Source organism: Anser cygnoides, chromosome Z (genome assembly GCF_040182565.1).
Source record: "Anser cygnoides isolate HZ-2024a breed goose chromosome Z, Taihu_goose_T2T_genome, whole genome shotgun sequence".
Classification (NCBI taxonomy): Eukaryota; Metazoa; Chordata; class Aves; order Anseriformes; family Anatidae; genus Anser; species Anser cygnoides.
Window position 1 is genome coordinate 27,919,626 of NC_089912.1, and position 21,773 is coordinate 27,941,398.

Sequence of the window (21,773 nt, forward strand, 5' to 3'; positions counted from 1 at the left end):
CGTGATGAAGACTTGCCTGTTTATAATGCAATGGCAACTACAGAGCCATTAAAACAAAAGGCTTATTTGGGCTTTTGCTGATGTTTTGAAATCATTTGAGTTATGGAAACTTCCCTTGATTATTTCAGGTTTATTTAACCTCCGACACTAAGCTGATGGGGAAGGACATTTTGGTGTAGCTGATTACCACTAATCTCCTGAGCAATCATCCACAGTCCACCATCAGTATCAGAATCATTTCTCTGTACTTCGCTTTTCTATGTTATCAAGTAGTTACATCATTTCATATTCAATCAGTTAACACCTTGGATTTTTTTCTTCCTGCACAGCATCTAGCACAAAGGTGTTGCAGATGTTACAGCAATACATGAAAACCACAGGGGATTTTAGCAGCTAAAACATTACAGACTTTCCAGACCATGTTTTAATAATTGTAAGTACCTATGAAAGAACACGCATATGTGCCAGCTGGAATTTTTTCTGCTTCCATAGTCACACATTTGGCTACCTGAAACACTGTATAAGGGTACCAAAATATCACACTTGAAATTAATCAGATTGGAAAAGCTGTTTTAGAACAATTACTCAGAATAATAAATACTATTGGCAGCAGAATCCCCAAATATCTTCCTCCATGGTGACACAAGCTTTGAGGAATTCATGTGCCCACTCTGTTGTCCTTACGGATTATTCCACTCATTGCTACAAGCTTGTTAATAATTACATCTGTTTCCAGTATAAATAGCTTATAACCTGCTCCACAAGTACCACAAAAGCAGCCAACCCGACAGGGCCTTTAGGCCTTTAAGGGAGCAAAGGTTTGATGGCTCAGGAAGTGCCCCTGTACTAAATGAGCACAGCATTACTCCGAGCACTTCAGGATATTCCTGTGAAAAACTTCATTAAGGGTGTTTCATTCAAGTTCAGGCTATCAAAAAGGCACAGAGACCCAAACCGCAAACACTGAAAGTACCACCCGAAGCTCAGGCCTGTGTGTGTTTTAAGGACATGCAAAGGATCGCCCCTCCACCAATGCTCTGACCAGAAGGCCGGGGTTAGCAAGCATTCCCCTCCCCCAGTGATTTGGGTTTATACTTAGGACATGTTCAAAGGTGTTTCTATAATATCTTGAAACAATGTTCAAATGAACTGAGTTTTTAAAATGTTTGTTTCAATTTCAGTTGACACACACAATCTGGACCTGTTCAAATATACCACTAAATATATAAATAAAAGGCTGCTGAGGCATCACTACAACACCACAGTAAACTCTGTCAGAATTTTACAGCCCAATCCACAAAAGAGCAGAGGGATCATTAACATATCAGTGAATATATCAATTTGAACACATTTACTCCCTGTGCTTTGTTCAAAATATTACTTAGAAATACTGTGATAAGCCCCTGTTGAACTGCAAGTTTTATGCTTGTAACCTCAAGTGCATCCACAACTCCAATTACCTCAGCTGGCAAACAAACTGTACTTACACCGCAAACTGTAAGCCATAGCTTGTCCCTCTTACAAACGCATTGTCTTCAGTACAATGGGGTTCTGGCAGCTGCTGCTGTAGAGCACAGTAATACTTTCTGTTTTCGTTCAAGGTTCCTAAGACATAAGAGGCCAAGAATCAAAACACATGCAACCCAGCAAAATACTACGGATCACAGTGGAGACCGCTTTGTAAAAATGGCAGCAATAGCAGTTTATTTTTTTTGCTGCCAATATCCATCGCACTATTTGCTGAATTAACCTTAATATATCATATAGCTATGTTTTATTTGCTACACTGAATTGTTTTAACAGAAGAAAATGTTTTTGTAGGAGGAGCTAGCTTAACAAGGCAGGAACACACAAGTTATTTTGATGAGGCCTTCACCTGCGAAGAACTTTTGCATGCTATCTACATTGTATTGGTGAGGGGGAAAAAGTGGTCCCATTTCATAATGGCACAGCAATTGCGCATTTTAATAAAGCTTTAAAACCGCATTTTTAGTGAGCCACTTTTCAGACATCTTCCTTTCTTTAACAGGCAAGGAAGAGCAGGCAGTTCTGCACAAGCCTAACTCAACTACGCACAAACTTATTACACTTATACGCTCGGGAAGTTTAAACATATGCACTTTGCAGGTGTGAAGCTCGCTCAGCAGAGCGGCTACGTGTTCCTCGCGATTCGCGCACTGACAGGGCGCAGAAGGCTGCTCCTGTCAGCCCCGCTGTACCAGCGGAGGCCCGGCGGGCCAGCACAGCCCCGCCGGCCCTCCCGTTGGCCCCGGCCCCGGCCCCGGCCCCGGCCCCGGCCCCGGCCCCGGCCCCGGCCCCGGCCCCGGCCCCGGCCCCGGCCCCGGCCCCGGCCCCGGCCCCGGCCCCGGCCCCGGCCCCGGCCCCGGCCCCGGCCCCGGCCCCGGCCCCGGCCCCGGCCCCGGCCCCGGCCCCGGCCCCGGCCCCGGCCCCGGCCCCGGCCCCGGCCCCGGCCCCGGCCCCGGCCCCGGCCCCGGCCCCGGCCCCGGCCCCGGCCCCGGCCCCGGCCCCGGCCCCGGCCCCGGCCCCGGCCCCGGCCCCGGCCCCGGCCCCGGCCCCGGCCCCGGCCCCCACTTACGGGCCCAGCCCGGTCCCAGCCGCCGCCAGCTACCCGCCGCCGTCAACGCAGCCAATCCTACCCACAACGGCAGCCGGCAGCAGCCACTAATAGGCCAGGAGGAAGGCGGAGCGACCAATCATGGCAGGGGGGAGGGAACTAGAAGGGGCTGCGGAGAGGGGGGCTGTAATGGCCCTGCCGGCCGCGGGGGCGGGGAGGGGCGGGGCTCGAGAGGGGCTGGGGCTTCCTCCATGTCCCAGGGGGAGGGGGCTGCGCTATGGGGTGGTGGCACCTGGGTTGTGTGAGGACTGGTGGCACCTGGCTCGTGTCACTGTGTCCATGTCCTCGCTGCCCCCCAGCAGCAGCCCTCATGCTACGTGGTCACCACTGTCCCTACAGCCCAGCCCTGCCTCTCATGCCCTCTGCTCAGTGCTTGCTCCTCAGCCCCTCTGCATTTACAGCCATTCTTCCCCATGGTGTTCCATGTTAAGCAAGGCGAGAGGCAGGGTGTGCTGCATTTCAGTGTGCTAATTCCATGTGCAAGCAGACTGGGAGCCAGGAAACCATATAAAGCAGACAACTAAAGAGTTCAGGCTCAACAGAAGTACTCCCTTCGTTTGCTTTCTCCTCTACATAGCTGCTGATTAGCCCTGTAAATCAGGGATTATTTGGATGAGAAAGTTTGAGAATAATAATGGTGAAGACAGGGTTGAATGTTTATGGGTAAGAATCAGGGGGAAGGCCAATGAGGCAGGCATCCTGGTAGGCATCTGTTATAGACCACCTAACCAGGCCAAAGAGGCAGACAAAATATTCTACAGAGAAGTCTCGCAATTATTAGCCCTTGTTCTTGTGGGCTAGTGACTGCGAGAAATTTCAGCTTACTACACAACTGCTGGAAATACAACACAGCAGAGGGGAAACAGTCCAGGAGGCTTATAGTGTGGGTGGAAGATACCTTCGTGACACAGCTGGTGAGTGAGCCAGCTAGGGACAGTGCCCCATTGGACCTTTTGATCGTAAGTACAGAAGGACTTGTGGGCAATGTGAAGGTTGGAGACCATCTCAGGCACAGCAATACTGAATTAATAGAGTTTTCAACTCTTGGAAAAATGTGGAGGGGGATTAGCAGAACTGGCACCCTGGACTTCTGGAGGGCAGACTTTGGTCTTTTAAAGGGATTTGTCGGCTGACTCCCTCGGGAGGCAGTCCTGAAGGGCAAAGGAGTCCAGGAAGGCTGAACACTCTTCAAGAAAGAAAACCTAGAGGCACAGGAGCAGGCCATCTTCATGTGCCAAAAGATGAGCCAGCGTGGAAGAAGAGTGGCCTGGCTGAACAGAGTTTGAGACCATTAGGAAAGTGTGCTGATAAGCATGTATGTAGACAGACTGATGGACAGACAGGCCAAACTCAGGTATGTTGAGGCAATGTGAATTACTGAGAAAGATCACGATAGGCTAGTGTTTGTAGACTGCCTCTACAATCAGTAGAGCCTAAATCCCTCAGTAGCAGAGGATACAGATCTTCAAGTTAGGCTCATGTCGCAAATTACCCTCTTAAGGAGCCACCCTACAGATTGGCATACAAGAAAAAAGGAAAAATTAATCACCGTGAGTTAAAATTATCCTCTGTGAGTGCTCTTCTTGGTACGTCAACCCAGCACACCATGCAAATAGAAAAAGAGTTTTGGCAGAAACAATCAGTCCAATTGGAAGGATCCTACCACTGTGCAAGCATCTTGAGATTGTGTCCTCAGCGGGGAAGCAACAGTGAATTCTTCCTGAAAATTTGATTTTCTGATTCATGATTATATTACAGTAAAGACATAATCCAAATATCCGTGGACTAACAGTTTCTTTCTAATGAATTTTAAATGATTGAATAAGATACCTTCACACTGCTGAAGCATCCATGCTGTCATTCGTATGGTATTCAAAAGACTAGATAAATACATAAATAAAACATAAATAAACATCAACACCTGGACTTATGTGAAGTGTTTGTAACTGTCCCACATGACATCCTTGTCTCGAAACTGGAGAGACGTGGATTTGACGGATGGACCGACTGCTGAGTAAGGAACTGGCTGGATAGTTGTACTCAGAGTTGTGGTCAATGTCTCAATGTCCAAGTGGAGATCAGTAATGAGTGATGTTCCTCAGGGGTCAGTATCAGAGCCAGCATCATTCAATATCTTTGTCAGCGACATGGACAGTGGGATTAAGTTCACCCTCAGCCAGTTTGCTGATGGCACCAAGCTGTGTGGTGCAGTCGACATGCTGGAGGGAAGGAGGGACCTGGACAGGTTTGAGAGGTGAACCTGTGCAAACATCATGAAGTTTAACAAAGCCAAATGCAAAGTCCTGCAGCTGGGACAGGGCAATTCCAAGCACAAATACAGGCTGGGTGGAGAATGGACTGAAAGCAGCCCTAAGGAGAAGGACCTGGGTGTGTTGGATGACAGAAAGCTCAACATGAGCTGGCAATGCATGTTTACAACCCAGAAAGCCAACCCTGGGCTGCACCAAAAGCAGCGTGGCCAGCAGGTCAAGGGAGGTGACTGTCCCCCTCCGCTCCACTCGCATGAGACCCCCTGGGAGCCCTGCGTTCAGCTCTGGGGCTCCCAGCACAAGAAGGACATGGATGTATTAGAACAAGTCCAGAGGAGGGCCACAAAGACGGTCAGAGGGCTGGAACACCTCTCCCATGAAGAGAGACTGAGGGAGTTGGGGTTGTTCAGCCTGGAGAAGAGAAGGCTCCAGGAAGACCTTATGGCATCCTTCCAGTACCCAAGAGGGGCCTACAGGAAAGTTGGGGAGGGACTCTGTGTCAGAGGGTGTGGTGATAGGGCAGGAATAAAAGTTTTAAAGTAAAGGAGGGTAGATTTAGATTAGACATCAGGAAGAAATTTCTTATGCTAAGGATGGAGAGGCACTGGAACAGGTTTCCCAGAGAAGTTGTGGATGCTTGTGGTGGTTTTAATCATCTCGGCAGCTGAGCTTCACCACAAGCACTCTCTCACTCCCTCCTCCTCAAAGAGAAAGGGGGAGAAAATGTGATGGAAGGGGCTCAAAGGTCAAGATAAGGACAGGAATAACACTCAACAATTATCATCACACACAAAACATACTCAGCATAGAGAGATTAATGTAAGTTATTACCTATTTCCAACAAGCTAGAGCAGTGAGAAACTAAAAGCAAGCTACAAACACCTTTGCCTCATCCACCCTCTTCCACCTCCTCCCCACAAGCAGTGCAGGGGAATGGGGAATGGGGGCTGCGGTCAGTCCCTGATGCTTCATCTCCACAGCTCCTTCATGGTCACTCCCTGCCCCTGCTCCCCGTGGGGTCCCTCCCACGGGATGCCGTCCTTCCTGAACTGAGCCTGGGGGGGGCTGCCCACAGGCAGCAGCTCTTCAAGAACTGCTGCCACATGGCTCCATACCACGGGGTCCATCCATCCCCCAGGAGCAAACTGCTCCAGCACGGGTCCCTCACGGGTGGGCGGCAGCTCCCCCCAGACCCCCTGCTCCTGCGTGGGCTCCTGTCCACGGGCTGCAGCTCCGGCCCGGGGCCTGCTCCTGCGGGGGCTCTCCGTGGGCCGCAGCCTCCTCCAGGCCACATCCACCCGCTCCACCGGGGGCTCCTCCACAGGCTGCAGCGTGGAGATCTGCTCCATGTGGGACCCATGGGCTGCAGGGGGACAGCCTGTTTCTCTCACATTTCTCACTCCCCTCTTCCAGCTGCTGTTGCACAGCAGTTTGTCTGTTGTTCCCCCCCGCCCCCCCCCCCCCATTTATTGGCTTGGCTTTGGCCAGCAGTTGGTCCCTTTTGGAGCCATCTGAAACTAGCCTTTACCCAATGTGGGGCAGCTGCTGGGCTCTAGCGGAAGATAATCTCTGCCCATGGCAGGGGGGTTAGAGCTAGAAGGTCTTCCAGGTCCCGTCCAGCTCAAGCCATTTTGTGATTTTATAGGCAGATTTGTCATGTGAGAATTATTTAACGTATCTAAGGGAGAGCCACATAGAATTTTTTAATGTTTTCAATGTTGGTAGTATTCAAACCAAGCTTTTTGCTCAGGAAGCCAAGCTGTAGCTGGACATACTGATGCCATGCCTATTATGAACATACAGAACACCACCACATCCAGAGTGTCACCTCTTCTCCCAACTCTCGATTATTATGCTTTATAGCAGGACAGGAATATTATGGTCATCCGTCAAGTTCATCCACTTTCCTAGAGGAATTCAAATGAAAGTATGACAGAGTAGTAAAAGGAAGACATGAAAAACAATATGATGGTAGGTTCCTCTAAAAAATTCTGTTGCAGACTTTAAGTATGCAGTGGGAGAGTGTCTGCTGCTTTGCAGCTGTTTGGTCAAGGACCTTTTTCAGTGCAACAAAGGATAATAAGAAAGGGAGAAAGCCATAAACAAGAAAACACAGGGACAAAAAAATGACCAACAAAGGATAAGGGAGGCAGTGATGGCAAACAAACCTGGTCAGCCACACGGATTGATAAGCGCATGGGAGAGGGTGAGAAGACTAATCCAGCAAGGTTATTTGATAGGGGACCTGTTCTGCTGGGAAGCTAAGGGGAGAGGAGGAAGGAATGGGGGCAGCATCTGATTCTGCCCTGCCCTGGGCATATGTGGGGGACCCACATTCTCCAGCAAACTTTGAGCTGGCCCAGCCCAGGGGGCCCGTGCTGGGTGTTTGTGATTCACAGACTCAGAGGTTTGTGATTTTGGGTGCTGGTGGGACGAGTGTGTGGGCACTGGTGTGTGCAGCCAGCCCGAGAGGGGAGCAGTGGGTGTGCGGGGGCCCCGCGGGTGGGCAAGAAGCTGGGGGTGTGGGCAGGGGTGCCGGGCAGGCAGAGGGGCTGTGCTGGGGCTGGGGAAAGTGGATGTACAGATGCTGGTGGCCTGGGGATGTTGCCTGTGGGCCTGCATCAGGGCCTGCTGGCTCTGCCAGCCCCAGGGCAGGAGGGGACAGTGCTGTGCCCCCTGGGGACAGGGTCCTGTGTGTGCTGGTTGCTGCAGGTACATCCCCCTCTCCCCCCAAACTCAGATGGCTATAAATTAATGAAAGCTTTTTGTGTTCCAGTGGAAAGCAGATAATCTTAAGGCAAGCCCATTGTACTAAAATTCACCTGCCACTCAAGAACAGGAAAAGATTCATTTTAATAAAATGAAGGCAGAACATTTTAAGTTAGCTAAAATAATTTTGCTGAGACATTGTAAAATTAGCCAAGATGTATTGCTGCAAAGTAGCATTGCTTATAAGTAATATTATCTGTAGCTATGCTTAAGAACAAGGATTAGGATGTTACAAGATATACCTTGTTCTTTACATACATAATGTATATAAGGTTTAGGTTTACAATAGTATAAATAATAAAACAAACTCAGCATAGAGAGATTAATGTAAGTTATTACCTATTTCCAACAAGCTAGAGCAGTGAGAAACTAAAAGCAAGCTACAAACACCTTTGCCTCATCCACCCTCTTCCACCTCCTCCCCACAAGCAGCACAGGGGAATGGGGAATGGGGGCTGCGGTCAGTCCCTGATGCTTCATCTCCACCGCTCCTTCATGGTCACTCCCTGCCCCTGCTCCCCGTGGGGTCCCTCCCACGGGATGCCGTCCTTCCTGAACTGAGCCTGGGGGGGGCTGCCCACAGGCAGCAGCTCTTCAAGAACTGCTCCCACATGGCTCCGTACCACAGGGTCCATCCATCCCCCAGGAGCAAACTGCTCCAGCACGGGTCCCTCACGGGTGGGCGGCAGCTCCCCCCAGACCCCCTGCTCCTGCGTGGGCTCCTCTCCACGGGCTGCAGCTCCGGCCCGGGGCCTGCTCCTGCGGGGGCTCTCCGTGGGCCGCAGCCTCCTCCAGGCCACATCCACCTGCTCCAGCGGGGGCTCCTCCACGGGGGGGCTGCAGCGTGGAGATCTGCTCCATGTGGGACCCATGGGCTGCAGGGGGACAGCCTGTTTCTCTCACATTTCTCACTCCCCTCTTCCAGCTGCTGTTGCACAGCAGTTTGTCTGTTGTTCCCCCCCCCCGCCCCCCCCCCATTTATTGGCTTGGCTTTGGCCAGCAGTCGGTCCCTTTTGGAGCCATCTGAAACTAGCCTTTACCCAATGTGGGGCAGCTGCTGGGCTCTAGCGGAAGATAATCTCTGCCTGTGGCAGGGGGGTTAGAGCTAGAAGGTCTTCCAGGTCCCGTCCAGCTCAAGCCATTTTGTGATTTTATAGGCAGATTTGTCATGTGAGAATTATTTAACGTATCTAAGGGAGAGCCACATAGAATTTTTTAATGTTTTCAATGTTGGTAGTATTCAAACCAAGCTTTTTGCTCAGGAAGCCAAGCTGTAGCTGGACATACTGATGCCATGCCTATTATGAACATACAGAACACCACCACATCCAGAGTGTCACCTCTTCTCCCAACTCTCGATTATTATGCTTTATAGCAGGACAGGAATGTTATGGTCATCCGTCAAGTTCATCCACTTTCCTAGAGGAATTCAAATGAAAGTATGACAGAGTAGTAAAAGGAAGACATGAAAAACAATATGATGGTAGGTTCCTCTAAAAAATTCTGTTGCAGACTTTAAGTATGCAGTGGGAGAGTGTCTGCTGCTTTGCAGCTGTTTGGTCAAGGACCTTTTTCAGTGCAACAAAGGATAATAAGAAAGGGAGAAAGCCATAAACAAGAAAACACAGGGACAAAAAAATGACCAACAAAGGATAAGGGAGGCAGTGATGGCAAACAAACCTGGTCAGCCACACGGATTGATAAGCGCATGGGAGAGGGTGAGAAGACTAATCCAGCAAGGTTATTTGATAGGGGACCTGTTCTGCTGGGAAGCTAAGGGGAGAGGAGGAAGGAATGGGGGCAGCATCTGATTCTGCCCTGCCCTGGGCATATGTGGGGGACCCACATTCTCCAGCAAACTTTGAGCTGGCCCAGCCCAGGGGGCCCGTGCTGGGTGTTTGTGATTCACAGACTCAGAGGTTTGTGATTTTGGGTGCTGGTGGGACGAGTGTGTGGGCACTGGTGTGTGCAGCCAGCCCGAGAGGGGAGCAGTGGGTGTGCGGGGGCCCCGCGGGTGGGCAAGAAGCTGGGGGTGTGGGCAGGGGTGCCGGGCAGGCAGAGGGGCTGTGCTGGGGCTGGGGAAAGTGGATGTACAGATGCTGGTGGCCTGGGGATGTTGCCTGTGGGCCTGCATCAGGGCCTGCTGGCTCTGCCAGCCCCAGGGCAGGAGGGGACAGTGCTGTGCCCCCTGGGGACAGGGTCCTGTGTGTGCTGGTTGCTGCAGGTACATCCCCCTCTCCCCCCAAACTCAGATGGCTATAAATTAATGAAAGCTTTTTGTGTTCCAGTGGAAAGCAGATAATCTTAAGGCAAGCCCATTGTACTAAAATTCACCTGCCACTCAAGAACAGGAAAAGATTCATTTTAATAAAATGAAGGCAGAACATTTTAAGTTAGCTAAAATAATTTTGCTGAGACATTGTAAAATTAGCCAAGATGTATTGCTGCAAAGTAGCATTGCTTATAAGTAATATTATCTGTAGCTATGCTTAAGAACAAGGATTAGGATGTTACAAGATATACCTTGTTCTTTACATACATAATGTATATAAGGTTTAGGTTTACAATAGTATAAATAATAAAACAAACTCAGCATAGAGAGATTAATGTAAGTTATTACCTATTTCCAACAAGCTAGAGCAGTGAGAAACTAAAAGCAAGCTACAAACACCTTTGCCTCATCCACCCTCTTCCACCTCCTCCCCACAAACAGCGCAGGGGAATGGGGAATGGGGGCTGCGGTCAGTCCCTGATGCTTCATCTCCACCGCTCCTTCATGGTCACTCCCTGCCCCTGCTCCCCGTGGGGTCCCTCCCACGGGATGCCGTCCTTCCTGAACTGAGCCTGGGGGGGGCTGCCCACAGGCAGCAGCTCTTCAAGAACAGCTCCCACATGGCTCCGTACCACGGGGTCCATCCATCCCCCAGGAGCAAACTGCTCCAGCACGGGTCCCCCACGGGTGGGCGGCAGCTCTCCCCAGGCCCCCTGCTCCTGCGTGGGCTCCTCTCCACGGGCTGCAGCTCCGGCCCGGGGCCTGCTCCTGCGGGGGCTCTCCATGGGCCGCAGCCTCCTCCAGGCCACATCCACCCGCTCCACCGGGGGCTCCTCCACAGGCTGCAGCGTGGAGATCTGCTCCGTGTGGGACCCATGGGCTGCAGGGGGACAGCCTGTTTCTCTCACATTTCTCACTCCCCTCTTCCAGCTGCTGTTGCACAGCAGTTTGTCTGTTGTTCCCCCCCCCCGCCCCCCCCCCATTTATTGGCTTGGCTTTGGCCAGCAGTCGGTCCCTTATAATAACTGCATTGCAGTAAGTATGGAAAGAAGGATTATAAGTCCATGATCAGAACTGGAGATTTAAAAATATTTTATTGAATAAAATATTTTAATTCAAAAATCAATATTTTAATTGATTAAAAGTTTTTTTTTTTTTTTTTTTTTTTTTTTTAAGACAGTATTACCTCTACCTTTGTACTTCAGAGTGCTTCCCCGAGGTCCTTTGATTCCTGCTGTCACTGCAAAGGAGATTTGAAAAATGTTATCATGTTTGGGCTTGATTCAGTATGAGAATTTCTTTGTAACAATTTTTTTTTTCTGTATTTGAATCAATGAAATAGAAGTATAAACAATTCAACAAAGGTTTTAAACTAGCCTAATACAAATAATTTCTCTTTCACATGCCTTAATCACTTATTGTTCTTTCCACAGCACTGGGACTCAGCCTACTGTCATCTACATAAGCTATATGCTATTTCAGACCTTTCTTCATCCCCGAGGACACACACACACACACACAAAATAAATAAATAAAAAAGAACAAATGGAAAATGATTTTATTCCAAGTAACCTGCAATAAGTCACATTGCCTAGATAATCAACTCAGATGCTAAAACATGGCTACAAGACATCAAAAAGTCCTGAAATCTGGTTGAATAGTGAAACTAGTTATTAAAGAATAACCATATTCAAAAAAATGTTTTACCAGTGAGAGGTAGCTTTTAGTCATAGCTGATAACCTAATGCCTTATAACTGTATCTTTTATATTGCAGTTACTTGCAACTATCTAGCTACATGTCAGTGTAATAACAATGGTCTTATCCATGCCTCATAAGAAAATGGGCTGGGGAGAAATCCCTGTTCCTGCTTATGACAGTGAATGTTTTCTCATATTTTGAAGAGGCTGTGAATTTTCATGACACCATCTGAACCTTTTATTATCTTTGTCACCCACTGAATCTAAACTATAAACACGGATTTCTGGGATTATCAACTCTGACCTCATGTACTCTTAATGAATATAGACATTAATTAGGCAACATTTTGTTAAAACTACGTATGTTCTGAAATGTGAAGTGGGAACTTGTATCAGCTGTATCCTATGTATTAGTGAGTTGGTCATGCTTCTTTTGCCCAGGCCTCCTAATGCATCTTTTGGAATGGGTTAACAAAAACTGAGCTCTGCAGGATAACTAAGAGTAGTAAATGAAACATAAATACTGAAAAATTCCCAGGGCAACTGAAACAAATTAAAGTTTCATTAAAGAGGCTGAGTACACTCTAAATTGCATTTATTTATATCTCACAATAAAGTAGCAGACCATACTCAGGCTATAAAGTATATAGCCAAAGTTTGCCAGCAAATGTGGGTCCCCCACATATGCCCAGGGCAGGGCAGAATTAGGTGCTGCCCCCACTCCTTCCTCCTCTCCCCTTAGCTTCCCAGCAGAACAGGTCCCCTATCAAATAACCTTGCTGGATTAGTCTTCTCACCCTCTCCCATGCGCTTATCAATCCGTGTGGCTGACCAGGTTTGTTTGCCATCACTGCCTCCCTTATCCTTTGTTGGTCATTTTTTTGTCCCTGTGTTTTCTTGTTTATGGCTTTCTCCCTTTCTTATTATCCTTTGTTGCACTGAAAAAGGTCCTTGACCAAACAGCTGCAAAGCAGTAGAGCAGTTGTTCAGAAAGTATTAAAAAAAAAAGAAAAAAAAAGATTATTTTGAAAACTGCCTGCTTTTTGTGAGGACGTGTGTATCTGTGTCAACAAGAAGATTGATTTAAAAAAAAAAATATAGGTAGAGTGAACAGAGCTTTTTTCCATTTCCAGTCTTCACTACTCAAGTTATGAAATCTCCAGCCTGTAGAGTGAGTGACACCACTGTGTAGGGCTTGGAATCTTTTTTTTTTTTTTTTTTCCTCACTATTTCAGCATTTTATTGTTACTGAATTTGGATGCTCTAAAGAATTTTTTAACTACGTCCACAATGATATGTACCAAAATATGTCCTGGCTTAACAAAGAGGGATAAACATATTTTAGATGGTGACTGCCTTATCACCTACGGTGATCTGACCTGTAGATACTATGATTAAGATTTTCATACAGGCTTGATATAGGCATGAAAGTCCTTTCAGCACCAAAATGCGTAGTTTACATTTAATAGATTCTAGTCTCTCATAACTTTCCCTGTGCAGTTTTTCTCAAAATCAAGAGTACCTGAATTTTTACACTACAAGGTATATAGGTAGTGTTATAGGTATGTAGGTCTATAGGTATATGTAGGTAGTGTTAGAATGAGTTTTTCAAGTAAATAGCTAGGAAGGAATTTGGATGTCTCCCTATAGATATCCAGCCTGTAATTATGTAGCCTCAGCTGTTACCACCTTAGGGAACTCAGGACAACTGCCTAACACTGATAACATTCCTGCACAGAAAACACCAGGGTCCTCCTTGCTCAGAACTGCACAGCAGAAATGTATTGGGTATGTACTTTGGCTGAAGTTACAAAGTCTGCACTTGTATTGGAAATGGAAATGAAGTTGATGGTTTTCTACTGACATTTTTATCCCTTTTATTAAAATAAGTTTAAGAAAGACAAATATTTTTTAATGAAAGCTGGTTTATGAAGAAGGTAAATTTCTGACAGTTCTCAGATATCACTTCATTTAAAAGTGAACGGATCCCCAAAATGATGCTGCCAAACTAGTAGAAAGTTATAATATTCAAATTCCATGGTAAAACTTGACATGTCTGCAGTTTGCTTTCCTAATTAATCCAATTTTTTGTCTGTCTGCCTCAGAATTTTAATGTTTCTATGTGTTTTGAAGGTAGCAAGTAGGACAGACTTCACTGAGAAAAGAGCAGCATGGTGTGCCCCACATCAGATAACTCCCATGTTAGTTCAGCATAATTTTTTTTATCTGTAGAAGACCAGACCCGTCAGTACTTGTCTTCACAGAACAACTGATTTTAAAATGATACAAACTTCATAATTAGCACAGGGTCTGAACACTCAGAATGTAAGCTTTCAAAAAATAAATAGGATGGCATAATTCATTTGCTGGAGATTGATTTTTTTTCGCCAACAAAAATCTGTCTAGGAGCTATTACAGGAATTATCTTGCTACTTATCTTCATTCTGTTTCAGTAACAGCACCTGTAATATTTTATTGATGTAACTAGCAAACCAGATGGCAATTTTGCTAAATCTTGAAGAAAAAAGTAATTGATTTTTATACAGTCATTGTGTATAACAACTTGAAAATATTAAACTGGATATGCATATTGACCGACTATGAATCAAGCCATCTTGTTATGTTTGTTGATAACCTACTGTACTATTGATTGTAAGACACTGCCTTATCCTCCTGAAACTCCTGAGTGTGGCCATATCTTTTCTGTGTCAAACTTCAGGAGATCGTTGGCAGAATCTGAAAGTTCTGTGTAAATTCTATAACCCTTGCAGATCCTACTGCAAAAGCCAAGCCAATTTTATTTATTCTATTACATGTTTAAAGCTAATTTGTTTTCTGGCAAAGAAAGTGGAATACATACACAGCCTGAATATTTTTTTATTTATTGAGCTCTTAATCTTCCATGGCCAGTCAGATTGCTTATTCAAACTAAGCCAGTTAACAAGGATACAAAACACAATTTTCTCACTTAAAACAATTGCTGTAACATGAAAAATTATGCTCAACTTTCTTTATCTCTTTTTACTGCTTCCTGACTCTTTCCCACAAAATGTGTTTATTTTCTCAGTAACAATATTTTAATATATCATCTGAAAACTAAGTAGTGAAGAATGTTTTCATTGCAGCAACATCTCATTTAGTTTCAAGATAGAGAAGTCTACCAGCAACCATTCTACCTTTATAAGCATGTAAGTTCAGGTATTTCCCACCCTCCAAGTATATAGAAAAGTTACTGGTCAGCTCTGATTAAGAAGTTGCAGCACTGGGCAGATTTGAAGAGAAAGCAGTCAGTCCTGTGTGTGTCCCAGAGATAACATTAAAGAATGAGATCCAGTACAATTGTCCATGCATAAATCAGAAAAGAAAATAAATGTGGTGGTACTAGTCTCCCTATCTACCCTCAGAAAAAGGCTTTAGAGAGAAATTAACCAACAAATCACAGAGAAAGCTGGCTTACAGAATTTCCCATGTTTTATTGCTTATAAAAATAAACCAGGGAAAATATTGCAATACTGCAACCTGCAACATTGTAGTATGTAGATAATTTGCAAATTTTAGAAGCTCTCTGTCCATAGTGAATGTAGAAAACACAAAGTCCACTATTACAAAGAAAATTCTGATAAAATAAAAGGAGTTATCTCACAATATTAGCAGATCTCCACAATTAAACTTGGAGTGGAAAAAGAAAAAAAAAAAAAGAGAGTGAAAGAAGAATCTGAAGGGTTTGCAAACCAATGCATATTCCCAGCTTTTAAGGTTTTTATTGTACAAAATCAAAAAAAAAAAAAAAACAGAAAACAGAAAAAATACTATACAGAAAAATATAAAACATTGCTTTCCAAAATTACTGAAATTTCAAATACCTTAGTTACTTTATCTATTAATATTTATTTATTTATATATTTATTCATCCTGAATTGGGATATTTCTGTGGAGGTTTTTACAGTGAAGAACTGACATTTTAAAAACAGAGAACATTTTCAAGCATCTCTGGTCTCCAAACATGTACAGATCTGGAACAATTCCTTAGCCCTTAAGAATACATACACATGATAACACCATGTCAATATTTCTTATCTGTTATCATCTATTGTGTGTTTTCTGCTTTCTTAGACAAAAAAAAAAACACAGCTGTTTGTCCTGGTCCTGAAGAGCTCATGACGTACAAAGGTATTGAGGCAGGTCAAGGGAATTCCTGCAGCACAACAGACTAACATGAGAAGAATGTTTGCTTGTGACTGGACGCATATGCTCAATGCAGATTTTTGAAATGGAATTACTTTTTCTAAAGAATTCAGCACGCAGCGTGTTCCTATAACCTGTCAATGATGGTCAGCTATCCTCCTGCGGATTCCAGTTCATATTGCAGCCTGTTATGGTCCTGGAGGACCATGCCCCCATGTGCTGGAGCTGTCAGTGTGTGGAAGATCAAGATGTGAATTGCTGTGCTGCCTAGTGGGCCTGTTAGCCAGCCCAGACACGGTTGCCAGCACAGCCTCCACAGGCACATTACCCCTTCCATTTCCAAGAAGGAAGGCTAATACCGAAGGATAAAGCTAAGTATCTCACACAGCCGATGGATTACCATGATGCTCCAAAGCATCCAGCTACTAAATGAGACAAAGCTGTGAGGTTTTCACCAAAGACGAAGGCATTTAATAGCAATCTAATTCTTACGTTGCAGAGGTGCGGAGGGAACATCAGCCCGCTGCCTCCTACATTAATCCTCTAAGGAGGCAGCCTCAGCCAAGGTAAAACCAAAGACACCTTAATCTCCAGAGAACCCCAATCCCACCCGGAGGGCTTAGCAGGGCTTGGAGCCGCCGACCTGCGAGCAGGGCTGCAGGCAGCGCCTGGACCAGCGAGTTACAGCCCAGCCCGGTGCCCCCGCGGCTGCTGCCATCCCTGAGGCTCTCCTCAGGGCGCAGCCACAGCCGTGCTCCCGGCCTCCCTCCCTCGCTTCCTCCGGACCCAGACCCGGCCCCGCCGCCCGCCAGGTGGCGCCGGGCTGCTGCTGTGACAGCCACTGGTGCCCCCGGTCCGCGACGAGAGGAGGACGGCGGCAGCCCGTCCCGAAAGCCCTTCAGAAAGCGGTGAGGGGAGAAACCCGGCCGTGCCGTACCGCCCCGCGCCGCGTCCGGGGCCCGGGAGCGCCATTTTGTGAGCGGGGGGCAGCGGGAGGCCGCCCCGGGGGAGGCGAGGTTTTCCCTTGGCGTGATCCAGCGCCTGTTGTGTGTCTGGAGGTACTGATTCTGACACGGTGCTGGGAAAAAGACACCATTGTGGACGAAAGTTATGTTTCTGGGCTTTGCTTGCAAAGGGCATGATGTTCAGGGCCACCGCATACACACAGGAGTACTGAAGGGTAATGGGGAGACCTGTGTGTGTGCGGCACTTGCATGCCTTTCTGTGAGCAGGGTGCCATGGCGTGTCTCTTTGATAAACATACTTAGCACGTTCATTTCCATTTCTGTGGAAAGCGTCAGTATTGTGATACAGACAGCTTAATATTTCAGCAGTAATTTCATGACCCTGTGGTGATTTAGCTGCCTTTTTTTTGTCTGTAGAAGAGAGGAGCACTATCAGACGTCCAACTCAAATGCTACGTCACGACAGAAAGAGGATTACACATAGAGATTACAGCTCTCAGCATACCACATAAGTATCTAACAGAAGCATTTCATATCAGAATTAGAACTGCTACTGGAGAATTCAGCGTTCGGGTAATTCGATGACTGTCCTGTAAGTCATGTCAGCTACAACTGGAACACAGCACGGAGAGGAAATCCATCAAGTGTCTGAATGCATGGATGTTTGTGTTGCTGAGTTAGCAAGGGCCTAACAATGGTGCATGATGTCACTTCTTATCTCTAACGCCTTTGCGGTAATCCACTGCTGCAGTTGCTGTGGGATCCGGACATATGGTAAAAACTCATAAAGGCAACAGTCCATAAGGTCAACAGACATATGTCTGAAAGGCCAAAAAGTTAATATGCTGAGAAGTCTGTAAACCAGGAAGCTGAAAACAAAGTAAGTATCAGGTGTGTTTCCAAGAAGGGAAAAAGGCACTTTTGAAAGACTGGTAAGAAATTTATTTCAAAAATGTTTTTGTTACTTTTTTTTTTTTTAATTCAGAACAAAGTTTGCATACAATTCTTTAGCTGAGTAAATATCATTAAAGAAACAAAACACAACTTCAGTCTACCAAGAAGTGTGAGAGAGCTAGAAATAATATGTATGTCAGTAGTACATTAACTCTTTCTTAGGCCAGTGTATACTGTTTCTCACTGACTTCTGGATACTCCAAAGTGTTTGATCTTGCAGGAAGCAAGCACATGTTGAAAACGTCAGTATTCAGAAGTGCCGAGCCTATACTGTGTAAAATACAAATGTAAACACTATGTATTACTTCAGGAAAATTTTAATTATACTATGCTGTTTCAAACTAAGATATATTTTTAAACAAGAGATAGGTTGTTAAACCGAGAGGTTGTTAAATAATGTTAGAATCAGATTAATGCACATTCTGGCAGTTACAGAACACATTCACAATTAGCAGATAGTGTGGATAGCTGGCAAGATTTGTTGGTTTTCTATTGCTGCTTGGTTTGCTGGCTTCATTTTGGAATTAATCATGGAAAATGCTATAGATGTTATATTACAGAAGTAAGGAGAACTCTATATGGCAGCTTTACTTGTCTCTGACTTCACTTAGCCATGGTGTCCAAGATGCCAAATTGTGCTTCTTTTCCCACTGTCAGCATGTACTTCTGGTCTGATGCAGTGTCCAACAGCATTGAAATCCTCAGGCCTATTTGTCTTTACATTCCCTTTAATTCTCTTTTGTTACCTTTTTGTCTAAGTCCTCCTCTTTCATCTTCTTACCTGCAGAATGCTGCAACCAATCTTATCGCTCAGACTAAGAATAGAAGTAGATCACCTTGAAATGACTCCTCGGTCCTTTAAGAATACAGCTCAAAACCACCTCTTTCTTTCAGAAATCTATACGGATTTTCTGCAGTTTACCTCATGGATATAACCTTTAACTTGCCTCTCCAGCATCACTTCTTTTTTCTTTTATCTTTCTGTCTTCCTTTCTTTTTTTTTTCAACCTGCTTCCTCTTTTTTTTTTTTTTCCCTTTACAGCCTGTGCAAGCCATTAATGTCATCGTTTTCTTCTCTACATTTCCTGCCATCTGTATCTTGCTAACTTAACACATCCCACCTTCTTTCAGACTGCATTGTATAACATACCCCTTTCCCCTTGTCAGTGCCTCTGGTTGCTTTCTGCCTTAATTCTATCTATACTAGAATAATTTATTCACTAAATTACATTTTATATGTTTTCTGCAGTCTATACCTTTTGTTGTTACTCTCAGTGTAGAGTGTTTTCTCTTTACAGATGATGGATTGAGAGAGAGGCAAAGTATGTTAATCACAAGCAATCAGGGCATTGAAACCGAGAAACATTTCACCAAAGTGGCTGACAGATGGCTCTGCGCTGTAGTCTGTTTATTTCATAGCTATCTCGCTCTTCCGTACTGTCCCTATCTTCCAAAAGTTGACTGGTCTTGTTACTGGGAGCAGAGGTCAGGTAACAGCTGTGGTGCCCAGTGTTGACACTGTTCCAAAGGTCATACTTTACAGTCTACAAATTACTGCTGTCAATAAGGGAGGAATGGGTAGGAGTTAGAAAAACTCAAGAAGGCAGTGGAGTGCTGTCCTAACATCCAAACAATTTGTTCCTGATTTTCCCATGGGAGTTTAGTCTCCTGGTGTTTTCTTGAACAAATATTCTGACTAGTACTGTGTCTACCTAGAGAACGTAAATTTTTCCAGAGAGATTGTTCCAGGGTAAGCTATTTTTCTGAACATTTTAATCAGAAAAAAAAAAAAAACAAAACAGAATGGCCTTCAAGAAAATGGAAAGCTGCTTTACAAAAGTAGTATTTAAAGTAAAATACCGCGGTAAATTAAGCTTTTCCTATATTTCGTTGCTGTTGTGTGTTACACAGTATCCTAATGCTATATGCAGTACTGCCTTTAAAAGAAAGAACATCAGCAGCAGTTTTGCTATAGATTTGGTCTAACAAACTCTCAGTTTCCAAAACGTTGAAAAGTCTTTTTGAACATCTGTACTCCTTTCATCATGCAAATACCCTCCTACTGGTATAGTTACAGCTAATTCCCTCTGAATAATACTGCTGTATTCAGGAATAGTGGCATGACACTCAAGCTAATGGTCTATACATATTCTCAGCTTCACAAAGACATGAGGAATGATAGATTTTTACAGCTGTTGCCATTGGCATCATTTCTGCAGAGTGAACATGGTATCTTTTAGTGGTGTTTTTTTAAGAGGACTTGCTTTAGGACTTTGTATTTGTTTTCTTACATAAATTTTGTGTGCATTGTAGGTAGGTACTAAGGAGAGGTAAGTGATGAAATAGGCATGATGTGCTATTTGCTGCAGGAAAGGAGTATCTCATTTTCAGTGCTTGTATCCATGAATAGTGATGTCCTTGTGACTCAGCACTGTTATACAGGAAATCACTATAAAATTTTAAGGAGCATATGTGAAAACAGTTACGTGTACCAGAAGTAAGGCGGTAATTTGTTTAAATTTACAACAAATACAAAGTTTACCTCATCCCTAATCTACTGTAAATTTTAATTATATAAAATTCATTTATAGTCAAAATCTGTTTGCGAAAGTTATAGTTCATTTGGGCAAAGGAGCGGGGTGATGCAATACTTCATAAGGTCGTTAGCTTCTCCAGCAGTTCTTAGAACAATTTTTAGTAATTCCATTCCTTTTCTTAGGATAGCCTAGCAAAATAGTTTCAGAAGGATTATTTGCCCTTGTTTTTCCTGCAGATTATGCAAATCTTAAAAGATGTGGAACCTCCCCCAAAGAATCTATAAAACACATGGAGTACTGTCATCATTTTAGCTATGTGACAGTCTGCAGAGCCTTGCTTGTTTCTTTTCATCTGAGGAGAGAGCTTATGCTTACCATACCAGGAAGAGGTGTGTGTAGGTGGGCTTGCACTTTTTAGGCCTTCAGAAGATACGGGGGGAAGTATAATAATAGCACTTGAAATTTAGACTTTGTTTAACTTCACACAGCTTTGCAAGAGAATCAGGTGGCGCAGGGAGATTTTTTTGGCAATTTTATTTGTGTGTGTAAATCATACCAGTCTGTCTTTTGGTCAGTATACTCTGAAGCAAAACTGGGGATACTTTTGCTGTAATGTTTTGTAAAAGTGCCCAGTATGTCTTTTTATGAGGTAGTGTGGGTATCTGAAGGAAGATATCTGAAGCCAATCTTCATATAGTTAAGTTTCTCTTCAAGAAGCTCATTTAAAGTGGACTCTGATATACTGAACTCCTCTTAATAAAACAGAGATTTTTCTTAAACAGTATTTTTTCTCCTTAAGCCATTTGCTGCAGGTGTACTTGTGTTTTCTTTTGAAGAAACTGAGACTATTGTTGGAGCATGACATTTTCAATGACCATTTCTATTTTTTGTGCTTATAGAGGGCATTTGACCTTGTTATAATGCAACCTGGGATATGCAGAAAGGTGTTTTTCAGTCCAGAGAGAAGATGAGCAACAATTGTTCACAGAGGTAAAATGTCATATGAGAACTGTGGTAAAATAAAATAGTATTTCATACAGATCCTTCATGTCTTACTTTTTATTTTTCTCTGTCATTATAAATAAAACACTGTACTAGATCTTGTTTTAAAATAAACCTTCAGACAAGTAACACAATTATTCCATCTGGTATGTTGCAAGCACTTTAGAAAAAGTGATGCAAATTGTGATGTATCTCAAAAAAACCTATGTAAATTACACATAAGCACGTACACATGCAAATGCAAGTTCATATCATGAACAGGCTTATTCAGCACCCCAGCTGTCAGTGTGATAATGGTTAAAACTTACATTAAACAAGGGAATTCATTTTAAAAATGATGCTGTCTAGCTGAGCTGTTCTGTCCTACCCCTGTGCTTCACAACAGGACTTCTCTAAAAATTTTCTCGGCTCTCCCGTCCAGCTTCATAGATAAAAAGGAAAAGCAAATAAATCTTCACTTGTTCCCTCAAAGGTGAGTTGTACAA

General features: G+C 44.7%; 1 protein-coding gene and 1 long non-coding RNA gene across 2 annotated transcripts in view; one reads left to right on the forward strand and one right to left on the reverse strand.

The window, feature by feature from the left end:
* PJA2 (praja ring finger ubiquitin ligase 2) overlaps nt 1–2,753 on the reverse strand; it is a 37,290-nt gene extending 34,537 nt beyond the window's left edge. The window contains exons 1-2 of the mRNA XM_066988065.1: nt 2,597–2,753; nt 1,488–1,605 (exon numbers count right to left, since the gene is read on the reverse strand). Coding sequence (XP_066844166.1) covers nt 1,488–1,506 — 19 coding nt within the window. The 5' untranslated portion in view covers nt 1,507–1,605; nt 2,597–2,753. The remainder of the gene's footprint in view (nt 1–1,487; nt 1,606–2,596) is intronic.
* Nucleotides 2,754–14,719: 11,966 nt separating this feature from the next.
* LOC136789046 (uncharacterized) lies at nt 14,720–21,325 on the forward strand. The gene is made up of 2 exons (XR_010827780.1): nt 14,720–16,738; nt 17,213–21,325. It is a non-coding gene; the product is annotated as an uncharacterized lncRNA (long non-coding RNA).
* The last annotated feature ends 448 nt before the right edge of the window (nt 21,326–21,773 follow it).